We start from the raw sequence: 14,356 nt of genomic DNA on the forward strand, positions 1-14,356 counted from the left end.
GCATTTCTCTTTCAAACATATTCCACATAAGAATTGATTTCTGAGACATTATTATTATTTTTCTTTTTACACCTGAACTCCAAGCAGGTTTAACAGTATTACCATTTAATGCCATACTGCGATCATTGAAGAATGACTAAATGCATTGCTACCTGCAGGCAGTGTAATTACCCGACTGGATCTTTATAGCAGTTTGTGTTCCCAAACACAGTCTGGACTCACACTGGGAGGAGGAGGGCTGACGTGTGTAATCTGCCTTCTGCAGTATTATGAGGCTCACAGCACTCAAAGGACTCGTGAGGAGAAATATTAAATTATTAAATCTAGTTTTACTTACATGGGGCTTCTGCCAGCCCCTAGACGTCATCTGGGTCCCTCGCCGCAGGTCTTGTCCTCCCTGGTGTGGCGATGACTGCCTCTCTAAGAATCACAGACCCCTGATGGGTTGGCATCTCCTGCACTTGTGTGCTCTCGCCCCGCGTGAGTATGTAGTATGCTCCCGATGACGTGGGCACGTTTGTGTGCGGGGCACATGCCCGCGCATGCGCAGAAGACCCCTGATGGGTTGGCGATCCTTAGAGGCAGTCAGCAGGACACCAGGGCAGACCAGACCTGTGGCGAGCGACCGAAAAGACTTCCAGGGGCTGGAAGAGACCCCAGGTAAGAAAAACTAGATTTAATGTTTCACCTCATGAGTCCGTCGCACTTGGCGTCACTTCCTGCTTCGGTTATGCAGAAGTTTGCGGAAGCATATTGTTAAAATACGTGCCGCAACATCACGTCTGGGATTTTTTAAAAATCTACACGTCGCCATAGACAGATGCACGCGGTAACCTTGGGAATGCGGCCAAACGTCACTTGCACCGCGCCGTAACGCTACAGTATGAAAGTCTCCATAGACTTTCATTGCACAGTGGTGGGGTGCAGTAAAAATACAGCACCGCCTCAGTGTGAAAGGGCCATCAGTCCCATATGCATATAGCTTTTTCTCCTAAGTTTTCTCCTAGGAGATAATTTTTCATCTTCTATTTAAAATAACTTTTCAGCACTTTGTAACTGAAAAAGTACGAAAACGTAAGTGAAAAAGTATTGTCAAAATTATTTTGAGTATACTCTTCCTTGCTGGTAATTTAAAAGGCATTTTATTGACAATTTTAAAAATATCGCCTAGGAGAAAACTAAGGAGAAAAAGTTAATTGCATATGGGCCATAGTGTGAAAGGGTCATAAAAGTAGATTTGGAGTGGTGGATTTTTATGACCAGTTTTGGGGTAAATTGAATGGTGTGTGATAGTTTCTGAATTTTTTGACTTATAGACCCAAGGAAATGTTTCACAGTTTTCTATCATTTCTTTTCTTAATTGGTAAAAAAAGAAAATTGAACACAAATATATGATACATTAGTTAGATCTTTCACTTGTTAAAATAAATCAGAAAAATGGATTGTAATGCTTGAATTTAAAAAAATATATATAAAAAATGGTATGGTGTGAGGCCACCTAGGCTGTATTACTTTCTTCTCATTCTGTCTTTGTAAAGTTGCCCGCTAAGAATAACCTGAATGATCAGATACATGTGATCAGGTTGGTATAAAATAAACCTTGTTTATGTCCCAAATGGACTATGAATGATTCTAATGGTTATTGTGAGTCACAGATTATCTCAGACCCTGTCTAGCCACCATAAAAATTTTGCTAAGTGAACAGTAAATCATTGAAAACTGCCAGAGGTGGCACTTGCAAAAAAAAAATTCTGATAGCAGAATGCTCACAGTCTACTTCAGCTGCCATTTTGTCAATGTTTGCATGGTGGTTGACCAATTATTTTCAAAGCCAGAATCATCTCAGAGCTTTCACCAAGACTCGGCATGAGGTCATTGTATCTCCATAACTACTCCATAGGCCTTGTGTAACGATTGGTGTCAGCAAGAACTGGATTCTGATTATTAGGTGATCTGCAGTATCACCTATAATGCAGATATATACCTGATTATATAATGATCTGCAGAATAACCAATAATACAGGTATACCAACAGCTAATACAATAGCAAAGTATAGTGCTTGGTGCAACAGTAGTACTGACAGGTTTAGCTATGCCACACCAGAGGAGCTGGTGGGCACTAACAGTACAAAACCCCTCACCAGCGACTAGGGCCCTCTGGTGAGAGTAGAGTGGTCAGACTAAACGAGTTGGCAACAGGCTGGCAGATACGGTACAAAGTCAGAAGGCAAAGGCAGGAAGGTTTGAACAGGTAGAGTCGGCAACAAGATCAGATGGGCAGAAGTACAGAATCACTGAGAGTAAGAATAGTCAGAACACAACAATGCAACCCTATGTGCTGCTGACAAACCCGTCCTCGGCGTGCTAGACGCCCGAGGACCGGATAGATCGTTAGGCAGATAAATGGGGACGGCTGCGGTGGTATCCCTGTTCACCGCATCCGTCTCTTCCGTGTTTGTTACACCTTGCCTTATAAGTGCAAGTTTTGTGCACTGCCCTCTGACCCAGGGCTGTGCGGTCAGTACAACAATCATCCGACTCCTCAGTTTATGAAAGCATCCTCCCATTCCAGGTACCCAAAATTGCACTAACTCCTCGACTCCTACTCCTTAGTCTAATACTTACCAGGGCTGTGGCGTTGCTACAAAAATCATGACTCCTCAATTTATGAAGCCTCCAACTCCAGGTACCCAAAATTGCTCCTACTCCTCGACTCTGACTCCACAGCCCTGCTCTGACCCCATCACTACTACATATTTGAGAATAAGATATACCAGTTTCCAAGATGGCTTAATGTTTGCTCTGCAGTCTCAGTCTTGTTTGTTATTAGCCTTAAATCAGCAGTGTGACCTGAACACTATCTATTTGTAATTTACTTCCACAGAGGTGAAGATGAATACAGCACTGTTTACAGTTCATGAAAGAAACTGACTGCCAGTCTGCATCACAAAGTAAGTTAGAAATGTGTTGTATATTAAGCTCAGAGCTACAGTGGGATAATTGTGTTCTTTTGTTTTATTGTACTTTAAAAGGTACCTGAACTGGCATGTGATATGATGAGCTAAACGTGTATGTACAGTGTCATTCTAACTTATAACTAGGCTGTATTCATTTTTTTCTCCCCCCCCCCCCCCCCCTCCACTTAGCACGACAGTGATAAGCCACTTTGCACATGATATTATGCGCGTAAAGGTTTGACTTCGCGCGAACAGCATTACGCTTCACGCGCAAAGTATCGTTATCACGTGCTAAGTATCATTATCACGTGAAGTCACTGCAGATCACACGAACGGTATGTAGATAATGAATTATTACTGTATACAGTACATTACGTGACGTTAAACTTTGCGCATGCCGTATTACATTAACTCACATGTTAATGTAAGCACCATTGCTGATTTCATTGCCAAACTCTATCTTTTGATTGCGTGAAGCGCCATAGCTTTCAATGGCATTCTGCACTTGCGTGAACTGTTTCATGCTATGTGTAAGAATGTGTCATTCAGCTTAGACGATAAAACATTAAACCTACTTTTTTTAGCTTTTCAACAGAACAACACAAAACAACAGAAAAGTTGGATTATGAAATAAAAAAGTCATTTTTAATTTCAAAATCTATTTTATTGAAATATTCAAAACAGTAGATTACGCAGTGAGAATGAGGTTAAGCAACAAATAATACAAATAAATAACATAATACTGCCATCAGATTGATTGAACATTAAAAGTATTATGATATTTTTTCCCTACAGAAAACACAAACTATGTACCAATCATGGTTGTACCACACTGTCATATTACCACTAAATATCCCAGAGACTAGCAAAGAGATGTCATTGTGAGATTAGAACAGATACCTGCTGAAGAGACATTCTGAGACCAAGGCAGCCAGACCTTTTCAAAATGGTGATTTCTGTCAGCCTGGTTCGCCTTCATTTTTTCGTTAAGCATCAAAGTGTGTATCCATTCATGTTCCACACTATCTGAAAATTATTTCTGGAGCCATTGTGAAGCAATGTACATCTTAGCAGCGTTTACTATAAATTGTATTAGCTTATGTTTTGCATGAGGTAGATTATCTGGCTGAAGGCTTAGCAGACAGATGGACGAATCAACCCATAGGTGAAGGGCCAGTATCTTATTTATTTGCTTGATGAGTTTAAGATAAGATAAGATAGGGTACCTGTAAGCTGGCTGCCTCGGAAACAGAGCTCAGATTTAACAAGATAAATTCGGTGTAGTCTCTCAGGGACCCAATATGACCTGTGTAGGATTCTCAAGGAAACCTCCATATTGGTCACCTGCACGCTACCTTTTGACAGCGTATCAAAGCATTGCTCACCTTCTAGGACAACATGACAGTCCCTTTCCCACTTCATCTGAAATAGAAATTTAGAGTCCTGTGAACCCACATTCAGTAACAAGTATAGAAAATATAATGTGCCCTACACAGAGGGTCAGACATACACAATGATTCAAATTAGGTCAACTTAATTTCCTGCCCTGTTTTAGCTAATGCATACAGTTAATGAAACAGTAAAAAAAAGTCATTTTCAGGAGTAGGAGGATAGATTATTTTCAGTTCAGGCTTGCTTTAATAATGATTACATCAATTGAATCATTAAAGGGAAGGTCCAGGCAAAATAAAAAAAAACAATCCACTTATCTGGGGCTTCCTCCAGCCCCTGGCAGCTGTCTCGTGCCTTCGCTGCAGCTCCGGTGTCTCCCGTTGTCCTGTGCTGCAGAAGCCGACCTTGCCAGGTCGGCTTCCTGGTCGGCTTCTTCTGCGCTCCACTGTGCGGGTCACTGGGTCCAGGTGACGTCGTTAGTATTGTACTGCGCAGGCTTAGAACTACTGCGCCTGCGCAGTACAATGCTGATGACGTCGGCCGGACCACGTGACCCGCACGGTGGAACGCACAAGAAGCCGACCAGGAAGCCGATCTGGTGAGGTCGGCTTCTACAGGGCAGGACAACGGGAGACACCGGAGCTGCGGCAAGGGAACAGGACAGCTGCCAGGGGTTGGAGGAAGCCCCAGGTAAGTGGATTTTGATACTAGGTTAGATACTAACCTCAGGAGAGGGAAGCATCTGGATTCTCCAGAGGCTTCCTGGTCTCCCTCCCAATTCTGCGCAGTAGCAGGGACGGGTTGGGCTCATCTTTTTGCACCTAAGCCTGTGCGGGTCCTTGCTACTGTGCAGGGCGCAGTGCGGCCGCACTTGTTCTTGTATAGGGGCGCCGCCGCACTAGAAAAGATCTGCTCGGGGAAGAGTCTCAGACGGCATACTAGATGTACCGAGGCACGTTGGAATAGCAGGCTGGAGGACAGTGGGGTCACAACTGGGCGAACCGCACGGGGGAGAGCCCGCTGGCAAAGCTCTATGCTTGTTATACCACGCAACTGAACGTGAGTGGACAATTTGAATACATTTTATGGTTTTTAGTAGCATATTGCGCTATGATGTGTATTATTGCTCATGGCAAGAGGAGGATCCAGAAGTGGTCGAATGGCGAGGGGAGCCTGTTGAAGGCCCCGCAAGTGTAATCTGGCTGCTGTAAGGGTAGCACAGCAAACTCAGTGAGTCGTGCACCATAAGGATGATGGTGGTGGCTTTGTCTCATTTGTGGCTTTTGAGCGCTGAGGATGTTTAATGAGAACTGTGAATATTGAAGGCGATACTCGGCCAAAGAAACACAAGCGAACTAGTCATTTTTTGAAGGACTGTATAAAATCATGTGCACCTGAGATTCTATGTGATTGTGGACTTGACAATTACTGATTGGGCCTATTTATGTGTGTCTGCTAGCCAATTTCTGAGGGATCTCGCTGGGATTGGAAATGGTGTTAGATGATTTTGTAATTAACCCCTAGCACATATTGGTGTGAGCGCTTGAACAATAAGTGTGATTTTGTCTGTATGGAAAAGCCCTGCTACTGCGCAGGAGCAGATGGCTCACGCCAGTGACGCAGCACAAGCCGTCTTGGGCTTCAGCGGAGATAGCCAAGCCCGATTGGATCCATGTTACTGCGCATGCACAAGCCGTGGACAAAGGGTTGTTGACAGTTTTCCAGGAGTGTATGGAGAGGAAAGGAAAGCGCCGGCACTGCTGTCAGTTGCTTTGTGCCCCTCCACGCACCCTCCACTCTGCCAACAAGATGAAGCTGGTTATTCCCAGGATACACTTAACATTTGGTGCTCGGGCCTTTTCCCATGCAGCCCCTACTCTATGGAACTCACTTCCACAATCAGTACGAGAGGCTCCTTCTCTGGACAGCTTTAAAAAAAGGCTAAAAACTCACCTCTTTTCCCTAGCCTTTGAGACGGCATAATGCAGGGTCACAGCGCTTTGAGTCCCCAGGGAGAAAAGCGCTATAAAAATATTGTTGTTAATGTTTATTTATATCCTTCAACGGCATAGTGCTAAAACAAATGCATAAATAGCGACACATACAAGGCACATACCGGAGGTAGCTGCATAGAGCTGCGGTGGGTGCAGGGAATGGAAGCCTGGCTTCCATTCCCTGCACGCGCCCCCCCCCCCCATCATTAGACTGGGAACGGACGATCGTAGGATGACGGTGCGGGACATGACAGCTACAGGGGGCCGATAGAAGCCCCAGGTAAGTGTCGGTTTTTGCTTTTTTTTTTACTCCACAGAATTCCTTTTAAAAAAATCTGAGAATAACCTGAACTAAACAATACCTAACCTTAAAATGACAGAGCCTGTCTTTTTAAGCTTAGATATTGTTTAGTTCTGGTTATTCTCAGATTTTTTTTAAGTTTGGGCCAGTCACTGCATGCGCAGTTGGGAGCCACACTCTCCTGTCTCGCTCCCGTCACGATGGGAACGCGGCAAGAGCGCGCACACGGCCAGGCAGTGCATGCGTAGTTGGCCCCAGACCAGAGGACTTTCCGGGGCCAATTGCGGGCGAACGGAGAGGGAGAAGATGATGCCGTGGGAGGGATCAGGCCAGAGGGGGCTGGAGGAAGCCCCAGGTATGTGTATTTTATTTTGGGGGCCCCATCTGAGATTCCCTTTAAGTAGTCTTTAGTGAGTCATATTCAACACTCGCTGCTCTTATTGAAAATCAATATAGGATACAACAGCAGCTCCATTATAGTGTTTTTTCTACGAGGCTTCCCACTGATTTAGGTGGGAAGGATTGTGTTGGAGAAGCATTTACTGTCACTAATATGTGATGTTGAATTCTACTATTGAAGTGTTCTTCCATGAATGCAGTGTGCAGACATCTATAAATAGTCTGGCAGTGCTCAGCCCCCTTCTGCACATGTACATAGGAAGCACAGCAGACTCCAGCACTGACCTGATAAGAATAGATATTCCCAGGAGATGTGTCAGTCAGGGAAGACTGACCTATATTACCTCCATCAGCTTCCAGCTCCTATTCACCTTCACATACACTATCAGTAGTAACTGCTGATAGATGCTGACCTATATTACCTCCATCAGCTTCCAGCTCACATTCACCTTCACATACACAACCAGTAGTAACTTCTGATAGATGCTGACCTATATTACCTCCATCAGCTTCCAGCTCATATTCACCTTCACATACACTACCAGTAGTAACTTCTGATAGATGCTGACCTATATTACCTCCATCAGCTTCCAGCTCGCATTCACCTTCACATACCCTACCAGTAGTAACTTCTGATAGATGCTGACCTATATTACCTCCATCAGCTTCTAGCTCGCATTCACCTGCACATACACTACCAGTAGTAACTTCTGATAGATGCTGACCTATATTACCTCCATCAGCTTCCAGCACACATTCACCTGCACATACACTACCAGTAGTACCGTAACTTCTGATAGACGCTGACCTATATTACCTCCATCAGCTTCCAGCTCATATTCACCTTCACATACACTATCAGTAGTAACTTCTGATAGATGCTGACCTATATTACCTCCATCAGCTTCCAGCACACATTCACCTGCACATACACTACCAGTAGTAACTTCTGATAGACGCTGACCTATATTACCTCCATCAGCTTCCAGCTCGCATTCACCTTCACATACACAACCAGTAGTAACTTCTGATAGACGCTGACCTATATTACCTCCATCAGCTTCCAGCTCGCATTCACCAGCACATACTCTACCAGTAGTAACTTCTGATAGATGCTGACCTATATTACCTCCATCAGCTTCCAGCACACATTCACCTTCACATACACAACCAGTAGTAACTTCTGATAGACGCTGACCTATATCACCTCCATCAGCTTCCAGCTCGCATTCACCTTCACATACACAACCAGTAGTAACTTCTGATAGACGCTGACCTATATTACCTCCATCAGCTTCTAGCTCGCATTCACCTGCACATACACTACCAGTAGTAACTTCTGATAGATGCTGACCTATATTACCTCCATCAGCTTCCAGCACACATTCACCTGCACATACACTACCAGTAGTACCGTAACTTCTGATAGACGCTGACCTATATTACCTCCATCAGCTTCCAGCTCATATTCACCTTCACATACACTATCAGTAGTAACTTCTGATAGATGCTGACCTATATTACCTCCATCAGCTTCCAGCACACATTCACCTTCACATACACAACCAGTAGTAACTTCTGATAGACGCTGACCTATATTACCTCCATCAGCTTCCAGCTCGCATTCACCTGCACATACACTACCAGTAGTAACTTCTGATAGATGCTGACCTATATTACCTCCATCAGCTTCCAGCACACATTCACCTGCACATACACTACCAGTAGTAACTTCTGATAGACGCTGACCTATATTACCTCCATCAGCTTCCAGCTCGCATTCACCTTCACATACACAACCAGTAGTAACTTCTGATAGACGCTGACCTATATTACCTCCATCAGCTTCCAGCTCGCATTCACCAGCACATACTCTACCAGTAGTAACTTCTGATAGATGCTGACCTATATTACCTCCATCAGCTTCCAGCACACATTCACCTTCACATACACAACCAGTAGTAACTTCTGATAGACGCTGACCTATATCACCTCCATCAGCTTCCAGCTCGCATTCACCTTCACATACACAACCAGTAGTAACTTCTGATAGACGCTGACCTATATTACCTCCATCAGCTTCCAGCTCGCATTCACCAGCACATACTCTACCAGTAGTAACTTCTGATAGATGCTGACCTATATTACCTCCATCAGCTTCCAGCACACATTCACCTGCACATACACTACCAGTAGTAACTTCTGATAGATGCTGACCTATATTACCTCCATCAGCTTCCAGCTCATATTCACCTTCACATACACTATCAGTAGTAACTTCTGATAGATGCTGACCTATATTATCTCCATCAGCTTCCAGCACACATTCACCTGCACATACACTACCAGTAGTAACTTCTGATAGATGCTGACCTATATTACCTCCATCAGCTTCCAGCTCATATTCACCTTCACATACACTATCAGTAGTAACTTCTAATAGATGCTGACCTATATTACCTCCATCAGCTTCCAGCACACATTCACCTGCACATACACAACCAGTAGTAACTGCTGATAGATGCTGACCTATATTACCTCCATCAGCTTCCAGCACACATTCACCTGCACATACCCTACCAGTAGTAACTTCTGATAGCCTGATTCTTCTCCATCTGATATAGATTTTAGATACGGAGACACAAGAACAATGCTCCATGAAGAATTTACTCCATCAAACATGAACATTGGCAAGTTTTCCTATTTAAAGCAAACCTGAACTGAAAATTAAGTCATAATAAACATACACACGTCATACTTACCTCCGTGCAGTCTATTAATCAATCTCTAGTCGCCCACTTGAGCCATAGGGAAACATGGACATTACGTTGCACATCACTTTTCCTTTCAGTTATAACTGACAGCACGGTGGCGTAGTGCGGGCAGCACGGTGGCGTAGTGGTTAGCTCTCTCGCCTTGCAGCGCTCGGTCCCCGGTTCAAATCCCAGCCAGGGCACTATCTGCAAAAGAGTTTGTATGTTCTCTCCGTGTCTGCGTGGGTTTCCTCCGGGCACTCTGGTTTCCTCCGGGAACTCCGGTTTCCTCCCACATTCCAAAAACATACGGATAAGTTAATTGGCTCCCCCTAAAATTGGCCCTAGACTACAGTACTTACACTACATAATATAGACATATGACAATGGTAGGGATTAGAATGTGAGCTCCTTTTGAGGGACAGGTAGTGACAAGATATATATACACAAAAAAAATATAGAAGCAAATGGTGAGCATCTGAGGGACAGTGATGGCGAGGTAAGTATGTAATATATATTTGCAGGTACAGCATGTGTTTATTTTAAATAATTTTACTTAGTTCAGGTTCCCTGTCATGTTTATACTGTAGCCCCCTATTTTGTTTGTTGCTTGGTGTTCTCTCTAGCTGTATATGTCTGATGTTATGCAGCTATCTCTCAACCCCCTTCCCCGGTGTCTGCAGCCCGTTCCCTCCTCTCCTCGCCAGGCTTTCATGTTGGCACTATTTTTATTTCTCGCTGCAAGCTGTTTTACCCTCTGATGACACACTCGCTGATCCTTCCTGCCACTTGCACTTTATTGCACACTGAGCAACCAGTCCAAAAGTGTCGCCCTCTGCTAGCTACGGCTTGCCAGCTGCATGTCTCCTGATGTCACCCCATCCTCTGTGGCTCTGTTCCCAGCAAGTGACTTACAGCTGAATGAAGCTCCTTATAGAAAATATCAGGAAACGTTATAAGGAATGTTTTCATACTACATGGAGGGATGTCTATTTGCAGTGGTAGTTACTGTTTGAAATTACAGTAATGTTATTTTGTATTGCACTTTATCGCATCCTCATGTTTTGTAGTTTGGAGTGCATGCCAGTTATGACGCGTATTTGGATTGGCTCTGACTAGCTCTGCCAGCATCTGCTGTGATTCTAAAGCAAAGTACAAATTACTTCCCATCGTTAGCACCAGTTTATTATAGCTGTTTAAATTCCACATCCCATATAAAAAAGGATGTATCTTCAATGCAAAACAGCAGCAATGTTTCAGAGCCAATCGTCTCCTTTGGTCAAGCTGACCAGCTTAACATACCTCATTTTTAAAGGAATCTTTTGAAAGAGCTGTAATAAAATATGAATTATGTGGATGGTGTGGGCTATTGTTAGACGTCTGCATTATATTGCGATTTGGTAGCGTTTTTGGTGGTTTTTCTATAAAGCAAATTGAAGCAGTTTTACAGTACAGTTTAGCATAACATGCAATTAAATACAGTTAAGGTGCCTACAATTACAGTCACCTGCAAGAATCGGGATCTGATCCCTTGGGTGATGGTTCGGTGTTGAGATCTGTACAGACGCATTGCTAGTCTGCAGAGGCAGAAGGACGATGTGCTGTGCATGAGTGGCAGGGAGTGGAAGGGGTAAGGAAGGAGAACAAAGAACTCAGCTGGCGCTCGGAGGAGATGATTGCACAGTCTGTAAATCTCACTGACACATCAGGGGCAAGCCACGAGCCACCTAGACCTCCAAGAACTACCTAGAATGTGTACAATTCATTCGTCCAAACAAAATACCTTGCCAATCAGTTTAACTTGCACACAGAAGCTCCCTGCTATAAATTTTACTTTTATCTCCTGCAGTGAAAGACAAACAACAATTTCTCTGTAACCTGGGGAGCTCACTTTTTTAGTGTGGTACATGGAAAAAGGTGTGAACACACCCTGGATGGGTGTTGCCTGTTAGAGATTGGGATGTGATCCCCTCGGGCGACATCTCTGGGCCAGGCTGCACAGATGTGAGTCATCTGTGTAGCTTATAATGAGGCAGAGGGACGACTGTGCAGTGTGGAGGTTACATCACGTGGCGGGCGGGGGAGTGGCATAGAAGAAGGGTTTAGTCTTCGCGGGAGGTGAGTTGATCCGCCTGGCAGATCACTTACAGGTCGGGGGTCGTACACACGCCAGTAATGACAGCGACTTTAGCCAAACTTGTGTTTGAGCCTTTAGCCTCCCAGGACAAAATTAAATTAAACCTATTAACCTATTCATGACCACCTTTTTGGTTTAAAATAAGTGTTTTTTCTTGTAGAAATGTTGCCTCTAGTTGTACTTTGAAGAGTGTCACAATTGTGTTGGATAAAAACTTGAAATATCGTTAGGCTCTAAGTGCAAGATATAATTTTTCACTATAGTAATGCTTTCACTTTAATTCAATTAAAACCAATATTCTTGTAAAAAAACAAAAAAAACTCTCTCTTTAACGAAGGGGGTTGATTGGTTAGTTTAAGGATGAATGGCAAAAACGTTGCAGTGAACAGCTGACTTCTGCGCTAGCATGAAGGTTCTCTGAAATTCATCCCAAGGAGAAACTCGAGCTGTCGCATGATGTCTAAATAATTCAGGTGTCTGCCAGATCTAATTATATGTTAATTGGGGTTAGGATATATTTTAAAAGACCCAAAGAAAAGGTCTCCATAGGTGTCATTGTGTTCATGCAGGTGCCGGAAGAGCTATCCTGTGGGTCACAGAACAGCTATCACACCTGAAACTCCCCGGAGACAGGAGCTGAAGATACCAGCTCAAAAGATGGAGTGTCTTATTTAGATTCATGAGGTTTCCAAAGAGCAAATGAAAGGGAACCAGAAATGAAAGAAAAAAAGTTAGATACCTCAGTAGTAGAAAGCAGAGATGGATTAAGATGTAATAGGGCCTTGGCAAGGTAGTAGATTTTTGCCCCCCCCCCCCTTGTGGTCCTTTTGGTAAGTTGAAGTGGAGTTGCAGGTGGGTCCCTTGACACCCACTAGGCCCCAGGTACCTGCCTAGGTTGCCTGGTGAATGGCCCTGCTCTGGTGGGAAGCCTCTGGATGGTCTTCTACAGCCCGACTCTCCAGTACTGGGTCAGCTTGGCAAATAGGTTTCTTCCAGCCATGCTCTTGGTTGCATACCAGCGCTTCCGGACTGGGCATGTGCATGTAAGTTCTGTGCATGCCCCGAAGCACTTGTGCACAGAGGAAGAAATCTGTGCATAAGCATCTTTGTTCTTCTGGGCATGCGCAGGCATAACGTGTGCATGCCCAGTGTGGATATTCTCATCTATGGCCAGGAGCGTGGCCAAAAGCTAAGGACGGACCCTAGGCTGGAACAGTGGGCTCTATGAGCATCCGGAAGGCCTTTGAATGATCCAGAGCCTTCCAACTACTGAGATGAGTATCTAACTTAGCCAGACCCCAACACACTGCAAGTTTGCTTTAAAAAAAACACAAAACTCGCATAAATTAGAGAAGATGCATGGTAGTCCACAGGTCAGTACTATTATTACTACTAATATTTGATTGAATGCTTATGGCTGGGTTGGATTACCCGTCACCGAGCTCCACCTGGTATGGTAATAGCTGGATGCAAATGACTGGCTTCAACTAATCTTCGGCTTCTGAAGGCTGAGACGGGGCAAGGCTTCCTTGTCTGGAATCCATACCTTGCTCCCATCCAAATGGAGACATTTCCTGGGAATATAATGGCAGAGGGTTAGAAGTGGTTTCAGGTCTTGTTATACTCATCTTGCAATGTTAGCATTCAGGTTTTTATCTCAGCCAAGGCACTAGCTACATGGAGCGTGTACTGTTTGTTCTCCCTGTATTGGAACTGGTTTTCCCCAGCCAAAAAAACCAAAAGGTTAACTGGAACCCTACCAGAATTGGCTGTAGACTATGATAAGGTTCGGTCGGGCGATTAAGCCCGACTTTATTGGGTGATCAAGTACAGAGTGGTTGATCAAAACTCAAACAACTAGAGGCCCACACACTGCAAGCGAGATTCGATGCAATTCTCCTTTAGTAATCGTGCTGAACGACGTTGTGATACCGTGCCTTGAAATAACAATTTGTTCAATGTGCTCTATAAAGCACAGCGGAAAATGTCAGCATCATATAAATGCTAATATTAAAGTAGAATGAAACTCAGCATTTCTTATTTGCTCTAAAAAAATATTTCCAGCATAAAATCTACTACCTCAAAAAAATGCTGAAGCAGAACAGCATTCAAACAGTTAAACACATCACTTGCTTCTTCAGTTGAAAGCTTGTTGCCACATCCGAAGAGGTGATAACACTATCTTTTGTTTGCATTCCTTTGTCTGCTACAACTAGTAAACATTATCAAAGTGCTGAAACTAAGCTTTATCTGCTTCTACTACTGTATGTGTGTCAGCTGAGAAGTGATCACTAGATAGATTTTAATATATAAATACAGCAGCTATGCAATAAAATGCAATGGCAACTTTTAGAGCAGATAAACTGTACTTTGGGAATTTGGGAATTTGTAATTTGTAAACAGACAATATTACTTGTGCACAA

General features: G+C 43.8%; 1 protein-coding gene across 3 annotated transcripts in view; it reads left to right on the plus strand.

Moving 5' to 3' along the window:
• The window catches only part of FRY (FRY microtubule binding protein), a 578,021-nt gene that overhangs the window by 80,124 nt on the left and 483,541 nt on the right, over positions 1-14,356 (plus strand). For all 3 annotated transcript variants that reach the window (XM_068267046.1, XM_068267044.1, XM_068267045.1), the window contains exon 2: positions 2,885-2,951. In XM_068267046.1, coding sequence (XP_068123147.1) covers positions 2,918-2,951 — 34 coding nt within the window. In that variant the 5' untranslated portion in view covers positions 2,885-2,917. The remainder of the gene's footprint in view (positions 1-2,884; positions 2,952-14,356) is intronic.

This window comes from Hyperolius riggenbachi, chromosome 2, assembly GCF_040937935.1.
Source record: "Hyperolius riggenbachi isolate aHypRig1 chromosome 2, aHypRig1.pri, whole genome shotgun sequence".
Lineage (NCBI taxonomy): Eukaryota > Metazoa > Chordata > Amphibia > Anura > Hyperoliidae > Hyperolius > Hyperolius riggenbachi.